The sequence below is a fragment of the Trachemys scripta genome, chromosome 4, assembly GCF_013100865.1.
Source record: "Trachemys scripta elegans isolate TJP31775 chromosome 4, CAS_Tse_1.0, whole genome shotgun sequence".
Taxonomy (NCBI): Eukaryota; Metazoa; Chordata; order Testudines; family Emydidae; genus Trachemys; species Trachemys scripta.
The window spans coordinates 123,213,649-123,228,370 of NC_048301.1; the positions used below are offsets into that span (position 1 = coordinate 123,213,649).

The 14,722-nt window shown below is 44.8% G+C and overlaps 1 protein-coding gene across 1 annotated transcript; it reads left to right on the top strand.

The window, feature by feature from the left end:
• The first annotated feature begins 1,239 nt into the window (after nt 1-1,239).
• RAB29 (RAB29, member RAS oncogene family) lies at nt 1,240-13,842 on the top strand. Its single transcript, XM_034767159.1, has 5 exons — nt 1,240-2,118; nt 6,227-6,298; nt 8,608-8,789; nt 11,391-11,512; nt 12,591-13,842. Exons 1-5 carry the CDS (start codon nt 1,995-1,997, stop codon nt 12,706-12,708), a joined length of 618 nt encoding a protein of 205 aa, XP_034623050.1. The 5' UTR covers nt 1,240-1,994; the 3' UTR covers nt 12,709-13,842.
• Nucleotides 13,843-14,722: the final 880 nt, after the last annotated feature.

Consider the following 14,722-nt stretch of genomic DNA (forward strand, 5'->3'; position numbering starts at 1 on the left):
CTGGGAAAATCTCTACCTTTTTTGGTCAAAATTTGAACCAAACATTTTTGCGTCAAAATTCAGAAAATTTTGACCAGATACCAAATTGGAAGAGAAGCAGGGTGAATTATTTGTGACTTTGGGGGGGGGGGGAGGCAGGTGATACATTCATCCTTTTTTATATTTGACATTTCAATGATAAAAAAAGTTGAAAAATCAAAGTTTTAAAAATGTCAATAACTGAAATAAAAAAATTCATGGGCGGGGTGGAGGTCCATGACTATGCCTTTGTGGAATAAATGAATTTCAGTAAGGAAAGGGAAGTCACACAAAGGACTTCTTGAATGAAAAAGTCATTAAGCAACAATCAATACCTATTAGATAGACCTTTTCATCAGTAGCTCTCAAAGCACTTTACAAAGGTGGTCAGTGTCATTATCCCCTTTTTACATATTGGGAAACTGAGGCACGGTGCCGGGAAGTGGCTTGTCCAAGGGCACTCAGCTGGCCAGGGGCAGTCAGGCAAAAGAATGCAGGAGTCCTGAGTCCATCCCACGCACTATCCCCTATGCTCTAATAAATTTGTTAGTCTCTAAGGTGCCACAAAAAGAAGAACAGGAGTACTTGTGGCACCTTAGAGACTAACAAATTTATTAGAGCATAAGCTTTCGTGGACTACAGCCCACTTCTTCGGATGCATATAGATGCATATACTCTAAGGTGCCACAAGTACTCCTGTTCTTCTTTTTGCGGATACAGACTAACACGGCTGCTACTCTGAAACCTATCCCCTAGGCTGCACCAAGGGAGCCGCAGAGGTGAGATTAGAGCCCATGAGTCTTTGCCCCCCACTGCTCTACTTATAGGCTACACTGCCTCTCAGAGATGGAACTAGAACCCAGGAGTCCTGGCTCTCAGTCTGCAAAGTTTACTTCTGCACCACACATAGTGCTGGGTAAATGTCCTAAATGCAATCCTGTGTAGGCGCCGCTCTTTTACTAAAAAAAAAAGGGCATTGATCCAACAGTAGAGAGAGTGGGAGAAGTAGCTTTACAAAAAGCACAGCGTGTCCCTTTAAGACTAGAGAGTGGTCACTCTCCTCCTCCCTACAGACTACACTTCCCACCAGCCCCTGCGCCCACAGACTCCCTTCTCTGTCTCACTTTTCCCCGAGGTGCCTGATGGGTAATGCAGTTTTCTGGGTGGGGCTGGGCTAGTGCAGCCACCTGACCTTCTCACATGACAGCAGCTGGCAAAGGGGCTGGTGGCTGCTGAAGGAGGAGCAGCTTCTGCTCTGCCCCACTAGGCGGAAGCAGGGCTCGGTCTTTACCTCCATCATCTTTAGTAGTAAGCAGGGGAAACAACCATTGCGTAGTGTGGGGAAGCTTTCCCCCCAACCTGTGTGATGAGTGTGGCAGGGCTCAGCTGTCCCTCCAGTGCAATTGCATGAAGACTGAAATTCCAGGAAACGTTCTGGGTTTGGCTGTTGATTTATCTTATGTTATCCTCCTTCATCCTGTGGCTAATTCTTCTTTGGGACTAGTTATTTTTTAACTTGCTTTCCCTGCAAACCAAACAGAGGGGCGTGCGTCTGCAAGAGGGAGCAGAAGTTATTAAGAAGCTAGATCTGTCTTTCTGAGTGAGCGGTACAGAGAAGGCTATGTCTGCAGGAGGAAGCAGAAAGTTATGTACTGTAGCTAGGTTAATGGTGTGCCCCTCTCTCTAAGTGAAGGGCATTCTGTACAAAACACTGCATCTCCAGGGAAAAGCAGAAAGTTATACAGAAACTAGACCACTCTGTCTGCGTGTGTTGTGCAGAGCAGATCATGGCTGTAAGAGGGGAAATAAGTATTTACAAACTTCGGCTAGCACATGCATGTTCACTTCTGTAAAAGTTTTCCACATGAAAAAGTGGTTTTTTGGTTCCCCCATCTCCCTTGGGTTATGTGTGCTCAGATTAGACTAAAGATGCTTGAATAATAAAGAGAGGGTGGTTGTGTTTGCTTGGTATAAAAATGGGGCATAATGACCATATGTTTAAAGTTCTCATTATTGGAGATGCCACGGTTGGGAAGACGTCGCTGGTCCAGCGATATGCCAACGACAGCTTCAACAAGCACTACAAATCCACCGTGGGAGGTGAGTGATTATCAAAAGAGAGCTGCCTGCAGCGATCTATTTGTAAGGGGGGAAATCAGCAAAACTGTCTAATACTCCTCCACTCTGTTCTAAACTATATGTTCAGTGTCTCTAAATGTGGAATATTTTCCTGGCTTGGGATGTATATTTCCCTCTCCTCTTGCTATATATTTCTGTGGATTGCATTGTCATTTGCTAAATTATAATGTTTGTGCACTGCTTTGAAGATTGGAAGCACTGTGCCACTGTGAAGTATTATTAAGCTTATTACAACATGCTGGTTTGTAGTTAGAAGCCATTTGTGTGACTTCTAGGGCTTCCATTGCCTTCCCATCAATAGTGTCTTACTGGGGCAAATTCTGCAGTATATATGCAGGCAAAACTCCTATTGATGTCAGTGAGAGTTTGACCTGAGCAAGAGCTGCAGGATTTGATCCCCAGAAAGATGGTAGTGGGCAGTAGCTATCAGAAAGGAAAATACCTTGGACATCTTTTACCACTGCATATTTGTCAACAAGGATTTTTGTCAACAGGGTGAGCTGTCTCCTCTGTGAGAAGGCAAGGAGTTTTAATGGATTGTTTTAATGAAGGATTGATGTGTGGAAGGAATTACTGTTGGCATAAAGGGGGAAATTAGGATGGTTGCATCTTAGCACTTACTGTATGAGTGGACTGCTGCGGCCTAGTGTTGCTGTGTGCCATTAAATAGCTATTGTGTTCCATGTTCCACCCCAGAAATGCCAACGTTTCAGTGCTGGTTGAAGAGATCACTGTATATAGTTTGTGGTCTGCATTTTCAAAAGAGATTTGGGGTGCAAAGAGGCCAGATTTTTAGAGAGTGGATGCCTGGGACTTTCTGAAAATTAGGTCCTTTTATATTGGGCTCCCAGAATCACTAGTCACTCTTAAAAATGTAGGCCATAACTTACCTTGTGTTTGTAAAGTGCTCTGGGGTCATTTTAAGTTGAAAGCTGTTGTAGAAATGTACTGTGCTCTTATTTATTGAGGGTCCTTTGCTCACAGGCAGAGATGTGAAATTTGTTTCTCCTATACCCCCCAGCAGTAAAAACCTGAAGTAACTCAATAAAAAGGGCAGTTTTCAGCCTGCAAGTATAATATTTTGCATTTCCTGCAGCATCTTACAACTAAGGACCTCAGGTTGCTTTACAGCTGTTATTTAATTAGGTCCCTGTTGACAAATAGGCTAGTAACTTTTCTGATCCTACAGGAAAGGATTTGGGTAGCCTGACTCTAGCCACTTGAGCACAAACACATCCTGATGAGTTCTAACTCTGAGGCCTCTGATCATTACAAACTGCCCAATGAAAACCTGAAGCCAACTTCTCTTTAAGGCTCTCCCTATGCTGGGAGCACCAGCTATGGTTGGTTATCAGGTACGGGAACTGCTTTGGAATTTTCCAAAGGTGCCGCTAATCACCGTGGTCTTGTTGCCCGTGGTGGAAAGGAATATTGTTTAAATGGCCACCCTAGCAGCATTGCAGCTATAAATAAACCTGCTACCCAGTGTATGTTACAACTTCTTAACACTGCTAGATAACAGTTTGAGGTCCTTTCTCCACTGTAGAATCAGCTGTGTTGGAGGACCTGGTGACAGCACCTTAGTCCCATGACATGGGACATGCTTGGCCTTGGCCTTGTTCCCTATTTTATAACATAGTTGAAGCCACTCTAGCAGAAACTAAATTTCTGTGTGCAATGAAACCATGCTAGTTATGGCCGTGTTGGAAGCAAACCGGGATAGACAGACAGCTCCCATGTAGGCAGGATTGCAATAGTCTTTCATCCTGAATTCCTCAGAGGAGAGATTTTGAATGAGCAGAAGGTTAGCAGGGTTGGGGAACACAGTTAAGAGTGTTTGATACTTAAAGGCTAAGCGGGCCCTTGAATTTTTAGTGATGGTAGGGTGTGTTAATTAACTCCGTTGTAAAGTCTGGTGTAGCCGCAACCCAAATATTTGTTCTGTGATGCAAATGTCTGTGTCCTGTTTATGCTAGAATTTAAGGCTGTGTTATGTAACATTGTTAAATCACTATTAAACATTTAAGTATAGACTTAACACTAAAATGGAAGTGTGTGTTAATTGTCTTAGGGACAAGCGCATCATAACAGAGACTCACAACACAGTTGACTTTTGCATACAGGACCTTAATGGTGTGTGGAAACAATCCTGTGTTTGAAAACATTGTCCAGCCCAGCTATTAACGCTAACATAGCAGGGTTGAATAACAGGCCAAGTGCAGGAGGCACTAAGGCTCAATCCAAACGGTGTCCGAGTGGGACAGGATAATAGAGGCCAGTGTTGGTGCTTTTCCTGTTTTTTTCAAAGCATATGCTTACTTTAATCTCTCTGCTGGAGAATCCAAGATGAAGAACTAGGTCAGAGGTTCTCAAACTGGGGGCCTGCACCCCACTGAGACAGTGATGTACAAAGTGCCTGGATTTGGCCTTGCAAAACGTGCACTTACACACAGCTTTGATCATTTGCAGCAGCAGGGGTGATGCATTCTCTCTCTGTCCTCAATTGTTAGAAAATAAATCTTTAGCTTCAGAAAGTTTCAGAACCACTGAACTAGATATTGGCTCAACTGGACAGCCTTCCTTTGGATTACAGCCTATCTGATTTGTGTCACTCCTGAAAAATGTAGGTCAGGTGTCTGTATTTATGGTCGCTGGGCACTTGAGATTGATTTGGTTTGGAGTGGGGAGGTTGTGTGTGAAAGGAAAAACTGCTCCCCAAATAACACACCTGAATTGTTTCAGGCAGCACAAAATGGAGACAAGTAAAAACAAAACAAAAAATTGGCTAATTTTGTAAATTCTTGGGCATTTATGAAGAACCAAGGCTAACTTCTGACAGATGGCAGTGCTTATTTTTAATGTTGATACATTTTGCTTTATTAAAAAATTACTAAACATAGCTGTTTAATTGCCATTTTCTTCCGTTTTGATGTAGGATCAATCAGTTTTAAAAGAAGCAAGATTAGCAAGGCTGACCTTTCATTTTAAACTATCCCCATTGTGTATATTGGCCTCTAATCAAAATGATCTGATTAGTCCTGCTTGCCATTGAAACTGTGTATCAAGGGCACAAAATGTGCAATCCAAATACACTTGACTGAAATGAAAAGTAAATCCGGATGATTGGGGGAGGGGAGGTCTCCTGTAAAGCTCTCTGTGTAATAAGATTACCTGTATTATTATTTTTTAGTTTACATTGTTATTTCTCAAGATCAGGTGCTGGAGAGGGCTTATTCTTCAGAACTCTCCCTGGGAATTTAATCTTCCTTTGATGATCTCATTTATTATTTCCTCTACTGTAGCACCTAAGAACCCTAGCCAGGACCCTGTTGTGCGAGGCACTGTACAAACAGAACAAAAAGGCTCTCTCTGCCCCAAAAGACTCAAGCCACAGTGCTTGCCCAGCATTGCTAGTTGAGCATAAGACTTACAAGTGGGGTTTTGAGTCCCATTCTGCAAATCAAAAGCTTTGGGTGGGATTTTCACAAAGATTAGGGGTGGCCCGAATACTGATCCCGTTGAAGTCAGTGCTGGCTTTGGTGGGAGCAGAGTTAGTCCAACAGCGAGCTAATCCCACCTTGCTTGCCTCTTTCCTAAAGGACAGCATGGCTGCATGCCACAGTTTGGAGCCATATCTTGCACCAGATCAGCCCCAGCAGTGCTAGCATTGGGTTATCTAACCCTGCTCAAAGTGGCTATAAACAACATGGCAGTGACAATCCCAATGCTTTTTCTATGCTAGTGCTCCTGCTGCAGCCAGTGCTGGTGGAGCTGCAATGGCAGGAGACTTCTCACAAAATGCTGATGTAGGCAAAGCTATAGCTTGCATGATGCAGAAGGAGCAGGATGGACATGGGGTTGGCTGTGCCCAGGGAAAGAGTAAATAACAGCAGGGTTTAGAAGGAGAAAAGTCGTGTGGCATTCATGTTACAGTCCACTACAAATTGCCATTGCTAGTAAAGCATCCATCAGTTGTAAAGCAAGATGCCTGTAACCACTGAAAGAAATGGCTTGGGGAAACGCACAATGGTTTTACATAATCCCTAATCAGATTTCCTCTCTCTCGCAGTGGATTTTGCTCTGAAAGTGGTTCAGTGGTCAGAGTCCGAGACGGTGCGACTTCAGCTATGGGACATCGCAGGTGAGCTCATATAAGCCTCTGGAATCAGTAGAGGACAGAGTTTCCAAGTGTCCAACTTGTTTGACTTTTTTTTCTTCTTCAGCGAAAGACCCTTAAAAAACTCAACGACTTTATTTTGGGTTGGAAAAAACAAAGGTTCTGTTTTGTGGTGTACAGTTTTTATTTTTATTTTTTTCCAATGGTGATTAAACGTTGAATCATGTGGCTAGTCTAGAGAGAACAGAGCAGCATAGATTGATAAATTCCACAGCACGCTTTCCACTATTTCAAAGGAACACAGACTGAATGGGGAGAGAGGGAAGGTGATGTGTATCTGGATGGAACGTTTTTCACCTCTCTAGATCCCCTGTCTGAATACAGCACGGGCTGGTTGCCATGAGTAGAGTGCTGTTCTCCTCGCCCTCAGTGCTAAATCAGGAGCAACTCCCACTGCTATGAGAAAAAAATTGGGCCCTGAAAGTTACCATCTGACAGCTGTTTGGTGGCCTGTGTGAAAAGAGTAGTGATTTCCTAGAGTATAAGTGTCCATATCAGAGACAGCAATCAAGTGGTCATGGAGACAGGATTCCCCTACAGGCCCTGGAGTTGGTGGGTCTGGGTTGGGGTGAAGCACATTGTTTGGGAGACAATGGGATGGAGAAAACTTTCATTGCAGCTGCCACTGTAGAGAACCAGAAGAACTCAGCTTCCAGCTTTATCAAAGTTTAGCAGCAAAAAAGAAAGGAGACAGAGCAGTGTCGGGGGGGGGGGGGGGGGGGAGGGGGGGGGGGGGGGTTGGAGCATGTAATTGTGGAACTGGGTGACTGGTGTGGCTAGCTGTGGCTTTATCCTGTTCCAGTATTTCCGGGGTGTGTGTGTGTGTGAGTGTCACAGGCATCAATCTAATAATTAAAAAAGGAGAAGTTGTTCCAATTGCAGCAGCATGCAGATGTCAGCTGAAAACCCAATAGGCCATTTATGGTTTGTGGGACTAATGGCTGCTGCATTGTTGTTTAACCCCCAGCAATGTGCTCAGGGCTGTACAAGACTCTCCGATATTGCCAGTTCCTGCCCTGCTGTGCTTACAGTCTAAAAGGCACACAGGGAAAATAGCAGTTGGGCGGTAAGTAGAGAATGTGGTATTGCTGACCCCCTGCCAGCATACGAGCCCGTAAGTCCTTCCAAACCTACAGTGCTGTGTTGTTACAATGCAATCATCATCCACCCCATGGTAGATAAGGGTTTGTCTGTGTAGATTTGACCAAGTCCCATTTCAGTTGTGTTACTGAAGCATGTAACAGAAATGTTTCATAGTTTGGTCCTGTCTACAGGGCGAGGCACTGCTTAAACACAAAGGCTACCTAGAGGGCTCATAGCGACGCAGCTGGACCAGTGCAGCTGCGCTGCTGTCCACTCTCTAGTGGAGCCGCTCTAAGCCGATGGGAGAGCTCTCTTGTCGACTTAATTAATCCACCCCCAATTGGCGGTAGCTATGGTCAGCGGGAGAAGCTCTCCTGCTGACATTGCACGGTCCATGCCAGCACTTAAGTCGGAGTAAGTTATGTTGCTCAGGGGATGGCTTATTCACACCCCTGAGCGACATAAATTACATTGATGTAAGTGGTATTATAGACATAGCTACAGTTGTTTTGGTAGCATAGTAAGGCCCAAAGGGCTTGTTCACCCTGTGGTTAAAATTGTACTGCACAAGCTGCATAGTTACCAGGGTCCTATCAGTTCCTCTAACATAGATAGGTTATTTTCTGAGAACAGTGTTCATAACATTACAAGATGTTTACAGCACGTAGCCCGTAGCGCTGTTGTGCTAGTACATACTTCGGAAAAAATCCCTGTGAAGACTGATCGGGGAAAAATGTGACTCGAACCCTCCGAACAGCTGTGTTTAGACAAAGTATTGCTGCTGTTAGCCAGGCTTGACCGTGGATGAGGTCAAGCTGCAGGTGGGAAATGAGACGGGCTTAAATGGCCATGAAAATGATAGTGAGAGGAACTTGGTTGGAAAACAGAGGCTTGGGAGATGTGTGACTTGAGCACATTGGTGAGGGGGAGTCAGGAACTTCTAAGATTTAATATCAGCTGTGCCACTGAATTGCTTGGGCAAGACATTTATCTTCTCTGTGCCTCAATTTCCTCATCTCTAAAATGGGGATAGTGGTCCTTCCTTCTTCAGAGGGGCACTTGGAGGCACAGTGTGTGGTGGCTGGCCCTAGCTGGCTGCAACTGGGGCAAATCCTCGGCATGGACCAATCCAAAAAGACGATCTTTAAAAAACCATCTTTCCCCTCTTCTCTTCCTCCCCACCCCCGCAGGGCAGGAACGCTTCACATCCATGACCCGGCTGTACTACAGAGAGGCATCGGCCTGCATTATCATGTTTGATGTCACTAACTTCAGCACGTTCAGCAACAGCCAGAGGTGGAAGCAGGATTTGGACAGCAAGCTCACGCTGCCAGATGGAAGCCCGGTGCCCTGCTTGCTGCTAGCTAATAAGGTGAGCAAGTCTAGATGGACCTCAGGTGCATGTGTGTTTGGGGAAAGGGGGTTTAAACTGAAGGGAGGAAGATCGCCTTCTCCACTAGACTTCGTCAGAGCTGTTACGTATTTTGTCTTGCTAACCCCTTCCCTGATCATTCACCTTTATCTGGCAAGGATCTTGGGATTAAAATGCTGAGCTAGGACAGTGCTGCTCCATACATGGTGTTATTTTGACTTAGCTTGTAAAGGTTTGAGGGAAGTGGATCAGTTCAGGAGACCTGGTGGTTCCTTGGCTGGGCAGACGTTCGGACAATACTGGCTCCTAGGGTATGTCTGTACTGCCCAGGAAGGTGTGATTATAACATGGGCATTTAATCTAGCTAGTGCAGCTAACAGGAGCAGTGAAGACGCAGTGGCACTGGCTAGCAACCAGAGTACATACGTAGGGTTCCCAGCTACCTCGTACGCTGGTTAGTTGCCCATGCTAACACCCATCCCACTGCATCTTCTCTACTATTGTTCTCAGTGCAAGCTAAATCAAAGCTAGTATGAGTATACCGGCCTGCACTACAACCACCCCTTCACTTGCAATGTAGACATACCTCTAGATTGAAATTTGCATCATTATTTTTTCTCTGAGAAAACTGATCCCAGGAACAATTTGGGTATAGGGAAAAGTGAAGAGAAAGTGAGGCCCAGCTGGGAGTTTCTTCAAATTCCTCCCAAACCACTTGTATTTAGGCGGGTGTTAGATAAACTTGTGAGGTGGAAATCATCCAGACAGATTGGTTAGTCCTGCATGAGCTCCTCCCCTCCCTCCCCCCCATGTGTGTGTGGGATCAGCCTCTGCATAGCTAGATTTCCTTCCTCTAGTCTGATTTGTGACTGGCTCCCCTGTTAGCATTTCTAACTTCCACTTTGTTTACAACTTATTTAAAACATTGAGTCTGACACAAGCAGAGTGATTTTTTTCTAGCCTGGGCTAAACACTGGAGAATGTGTTTGAGGAGACAAGCCTGCATTGACAGGAAGGATAGATTGAATGGGATCTAATAGACCCCCTTCTCCTTGGGGTTTATACTGCCATCCATCACCGCAGTATCTGAGCACCTTCCACACCTGTTTTCCATGATTCTCCTTGTGGAATTGGTGAGTCAGCAAAATGGTTCAGCGAAGATTGGTCAGAAGAGAGGGATTGTTATGTCCTTTTGTGAGCAGATTTTCAGATCACACCCATGCTGGGGGGTTGAACTGTTTGCAAAACCATCTTGAAAAGCACTTTTAACCACTTCAATATGGTTGGGCTGTCCATTGTGGATGGAGCCATACCATGTTTAGACGGGGCTCTAGCCTCACTTGCTGCTTAGGCTACAATGTGATTTATAAACTGAGCTTAAAAAGGGTCTCGTTGGCCAAATTCTGTGTTGAAACAGAATCAGTCGGGCTTAATAAAACCCTCTGAGGCTGGTTAGCCTATGTCAGTGCCAGCCTTATGTAGATGGAGCTTTGGCCGATGCCCAATATGCTGAGTTGCTTCCTCATCTTCCACTGGAGTGTTGTTTGCTGTGCGCTGTCAGGTGGCTTCCCATGTCTTGCCCCACGGGCAGCACCAGTTCAGATTGCCAGGTATCGCTTTCAGAACCGGCAGCAGAGAGCTCTCCCACGAGGGTTCCTTCTCTGGAATCTACTCCCTCTGCTGCGCGATCAGAGCCAGCCCGTGGTGGCTTTCAGAGGGTTGCAAAGCTTTTCTGGCCACACAGATCTTTAATTTGCACCAGGTTAGGACAAACATGTATGGCAGGGCAGGGAAAGGGTTAGTATTCTAATGAGGTCACCTATATGGGTGACCTGATACTTCCCTTGCTGAGAGAGATGCCATCTGTGTATTGGTGAACAGTGTCAAGCTTCATTGTTCAAATCGCTTGCTGCTCTGTTAAATGATTTATTTCTCTTGTATTAAAACAAAAAAAACCAATATTCTGTGGTGACAGGGGTGCTATCAGCTCCGTGGCCCCTTCAAGGTCCAGATTGGAGAGGCTTGTCTAGTTTGAGTGATAAGGTCTAAAATTCAAGATTAGCCAAGAGCTGGTTATCAAAGGCATGATAAAGGGGACAGCATGTTATCCAGTCATTCTCCTTCTCACTGGGGAGAACACTGACAGCAGAGTTTAAAGAACGCAGGCTCTGATACTAAGGAAATCTGTGCCAGTGTAAACCCCTAATGGAGATGCACTGCACCTTATTTCTCTATGTTAGCATCAGTGTAACAGCATAAGTGTGGTTAGGTTGATGTGAATTTTCTTGATGTAGACAGAGTGTTTCCTAGCCTGGATGAGGGAGAACATTTCTCTGCCCCACTGCTTGCTGTCTCACTCTGGAGGGATCTCCAGCACATGCATCCTTGTGCCAGATTACTCTCAAACCAGATAAACATACTGGCAATTACATCATCCCACTAGGAACCCCTATCCGATCATGCTCTCCAGTATGGGAAGGGCTGGCACGCCACGCTATCTTAACATCAGCAAGTTGGGATGGGTGAAGGAAGGCTGCTCCTTTTGTTTAAAATAAATAAAAAAAACGACTCCTTTTAAAGCGACCGACTCTTGTTTTACAGTGCGACCTTTCCTCATGGGCAGTGACCAGGGAAGAGATTGATCGGTTCAGCAAGGGGAACGGTTTCTCTGGCTGGACTGAAACATCTGTCAAGGAAAACAAGAATATTAACGAGTCTATGAGGTAGGTCTGATGGCTTCTCAGAGTGCCTCTAAAGCAGGGATACTCAGATTGAGGCTCAGAAGCCGCAAGTGGCTCTTTAATGTCTCTCCTGCAGCTCCTTGCTGCACAGGATATTAAAGCACCGTGTGATTTAATTATTAACCAATCAGGATGCTTTTACGATGTTATTAACCAATTGTTGTTAACATAATAGTTGGTCAGTCATTTTGCGCTCTCTCTCTATAAAAAATAGTAAATGAAACAATGAATTCACACAACTGTGGCTTTTTGGGGTAATGTTGATCACTAATTTGGCTCCTGAACCACTGAGGTCTGAGAATCGCTGCTCTAAAGGGTTAACCTCTTAAGGAACTGAGCACACTGTTGGCATTTACCATAGAGCAGTAATAATGTGCAAGTCAGTCTGAAGGGAAACTGCAGCCGGAAAGGTCAGAAGTTATCCTGCCCATGTCTAAGCTGTGACAGGCATTGGGAAATACAGGGTTTAACAAAATACAGCAGATATTTTTTATCTGCCGGTCTCTATTGGGAGAATAAGAGCGGGGTGTAAGAGACTGGAGATCTGTTTGTAACATAGTCATCCTTCAGTGGAGTTATCCCAGCAGAGAACTTGGCCCTTCTACTTTTCCTAGGGCTTATGAAAAGGTGTTGGATTCTCATTCCTGAGCACCGAAGCTCTCTGCTCATATAATGGCTATGGCAGGAAAACGCAGACTTCCCCATCCAAGCCTGCTGCTGTGTCTTGATCCGGAACAGGAGGGGCTCACCTCCAGAGGTGGGGAGGGTACTTCAGTCTCCATGGTTCATTTAGTCTCTGGCCTCTCTAGTGATGCTGCCAGCATATCAGCCAGCTAGTGTCCCTGATAGTGCTGTTTGTGCTGGGAACGCTTGCCCCAGGGAACTGGATTAAGAGCTCTAATTTGTATTACCTAGTATTGTCCCCTTAAGTCTACAGCAGCCAGCTCTGTCCTGGTGGGTGATGGTTCTCCCACAGGAGTGGTGGCTATATCCAGTTGTGTACCAGACTGTAGGGGTGTAGTCTCTTGCTGCTTGTTACAACATGTGTGTTGTTTCCTAGAGTCCTTATTGAAAAGATGATGGCGTCGTCCACGGGTGATGGAGACCTCTCTGTTTCTGGCCGCGGGGATTATATTAACATAAAAGATGCTTCCCCACCTGGCTGGGGATGCTGTTAGCTATGCTTACTTCTCCGTCTGCATCAGAGCAAAAGGGAATGTCTTTTTCACTGATATTGGCTTTATTAAGTGATGAATTGTCTCCTGTTCAGCACGCACTGACTCTCAGTAAAGCATTGCTGTCAATGACTGTGGGAGAATTCCTCTTTATTCCAACACCGTGGCCACCTAAAGCTATCTGCTGCTCTTATCGTTTTGTTCAGCTGCATGGTTTGGGTTAACACCTCTGAAGTAAGGGCGCTCCACTTACTTCTGTAACAAGTGACTGGACTTGAGGGGGAAAGGATAATATTTCAATATATACCACTAACTCCCAGCTACACATAGAGGAATTGTTCCAGAAGGGACGGTTACAGTGACCTTCTTTGTTCTGAAAGTGAAGATCTGGCGGTTTGTGTGTGTCTCCTGATTCCTGACCTGGCGTTACAGTAACTCCTCGTTATTTCACACTCTGGATCTGTATATGACTAATTTATCTGTTGTGGAAATGCCCAGGACTCTTTGTCAGCTGTCACAATCACCCTTGGGTGGAAAGAGGACACTTGCGGGTAGCCAAAATACCTATTAGCAACCACTGTGGTGTTGCCTGATCTGCAAAGTGGATTGGTGTGAATTTGGGAGATTCTATAGCACAGCTTTCATGTGTGTACATTGATTGCAGTGCTTAGTTTGTCCCTGCCTTCTGCTCTGTCTCAAGAATTGTCCAATTGCCTTTTGCCAGTTATCCCTTTTTGTCCCTCTACCCCGTACATATAACTCTCTTTTGATGCCACTTTATTAGGGCATCCAGCGGTGAATGAGAAAAAGGTTGTAAACCCTCTTGTGTTGTAGAACAACAGTACTCTTTGCTTTTATAGCACCTTCCATTCTGTGATCTCAAATAGCTTTACAAATGCTGATGAATTACTTCCTTGCGACCATTCTGCAGTGGTGAGTAAAGTCTTTGGTGGAAGTCATGGTGTGGCTGACTGAAAGCCCAACTGCTGCTTTTAGTGATCCTAGGAAAAGCAAAGAAAGGGACTTAACAGGTCAGAAGGAAATAATGGAGAAAACTCCTCTTTGCCCTTTTGATGCCTGTTACTCTCCCTGCATATTCTACATGTGATCGTGGCTGCTGACTGACTTTGGGGGGGGGGGGGGGGAAATTCAGATTGTTTCATAAAAGCACATGTTTGGCAGTTTTCAATAAAGGAGCTAATATGGATCTCAGCCCAGTAAAGCAGTGGTTACATGGAGTGGGATGAATTGATGGAGTGGGTTTTTAATCCTAACTTCAAATAAGGGCAAAATGAATCCTCTGAAACAGGGGTGGCATTTTTCTGTGGCAGATTCAATAAGAAGGCTGTTTGGGGGAAGGATATTAAAGGGCTACTGTCAAATAAGAGAGTGATCTGAACATTGGACTGTGAGCCAGGAACATATGGGATCTGTTGCTTGCTATGGGAGTGTTCTTTTCTGTGGCCTTTAGTAAACTACTTCACCCTTCATTTTATATATAAAAATGGGACTCATTATCCTACTACCACAAAGAGCTGAAGATTAATGAATGCTTGTAATGTACTTTGGACTTTAAAAGTTCTATATAAATGATGAGTGATGAGGAATTTAGGCCCAGCATTTTGTTAAAGGATAAAATCCATATGAGAATAGGACACAAGCAAAATTCAAGGCTTTTGTTGTGTTAAATGCATTTAAATATTCCATCACTTTGCAGTCAGGATTCACAGTGAACCCAAACTGTGCAGAAGGTATGTGAAAACTGGAAAGAGGAACTAACCAGCAATGAAGTGGAACTGACCAGTTTAATTTTATTGTCCAAACAAAGTATAATATTAAAAAGAGGAGGGGGATAGCTCAGTGGTTTGAGCATTGGCCTGCTAAATCCAGGGTTGTGAGTTCAATCCTTGTGGGGGCCACTTAGGGATCTGGGGCAAAATCAGTACTTGGTCCTGCTAGCGAAGGCAGGGGGCTGGACTCAGTGACCTTCCAGCTCTGTGAGATAGGCCTATCTCCA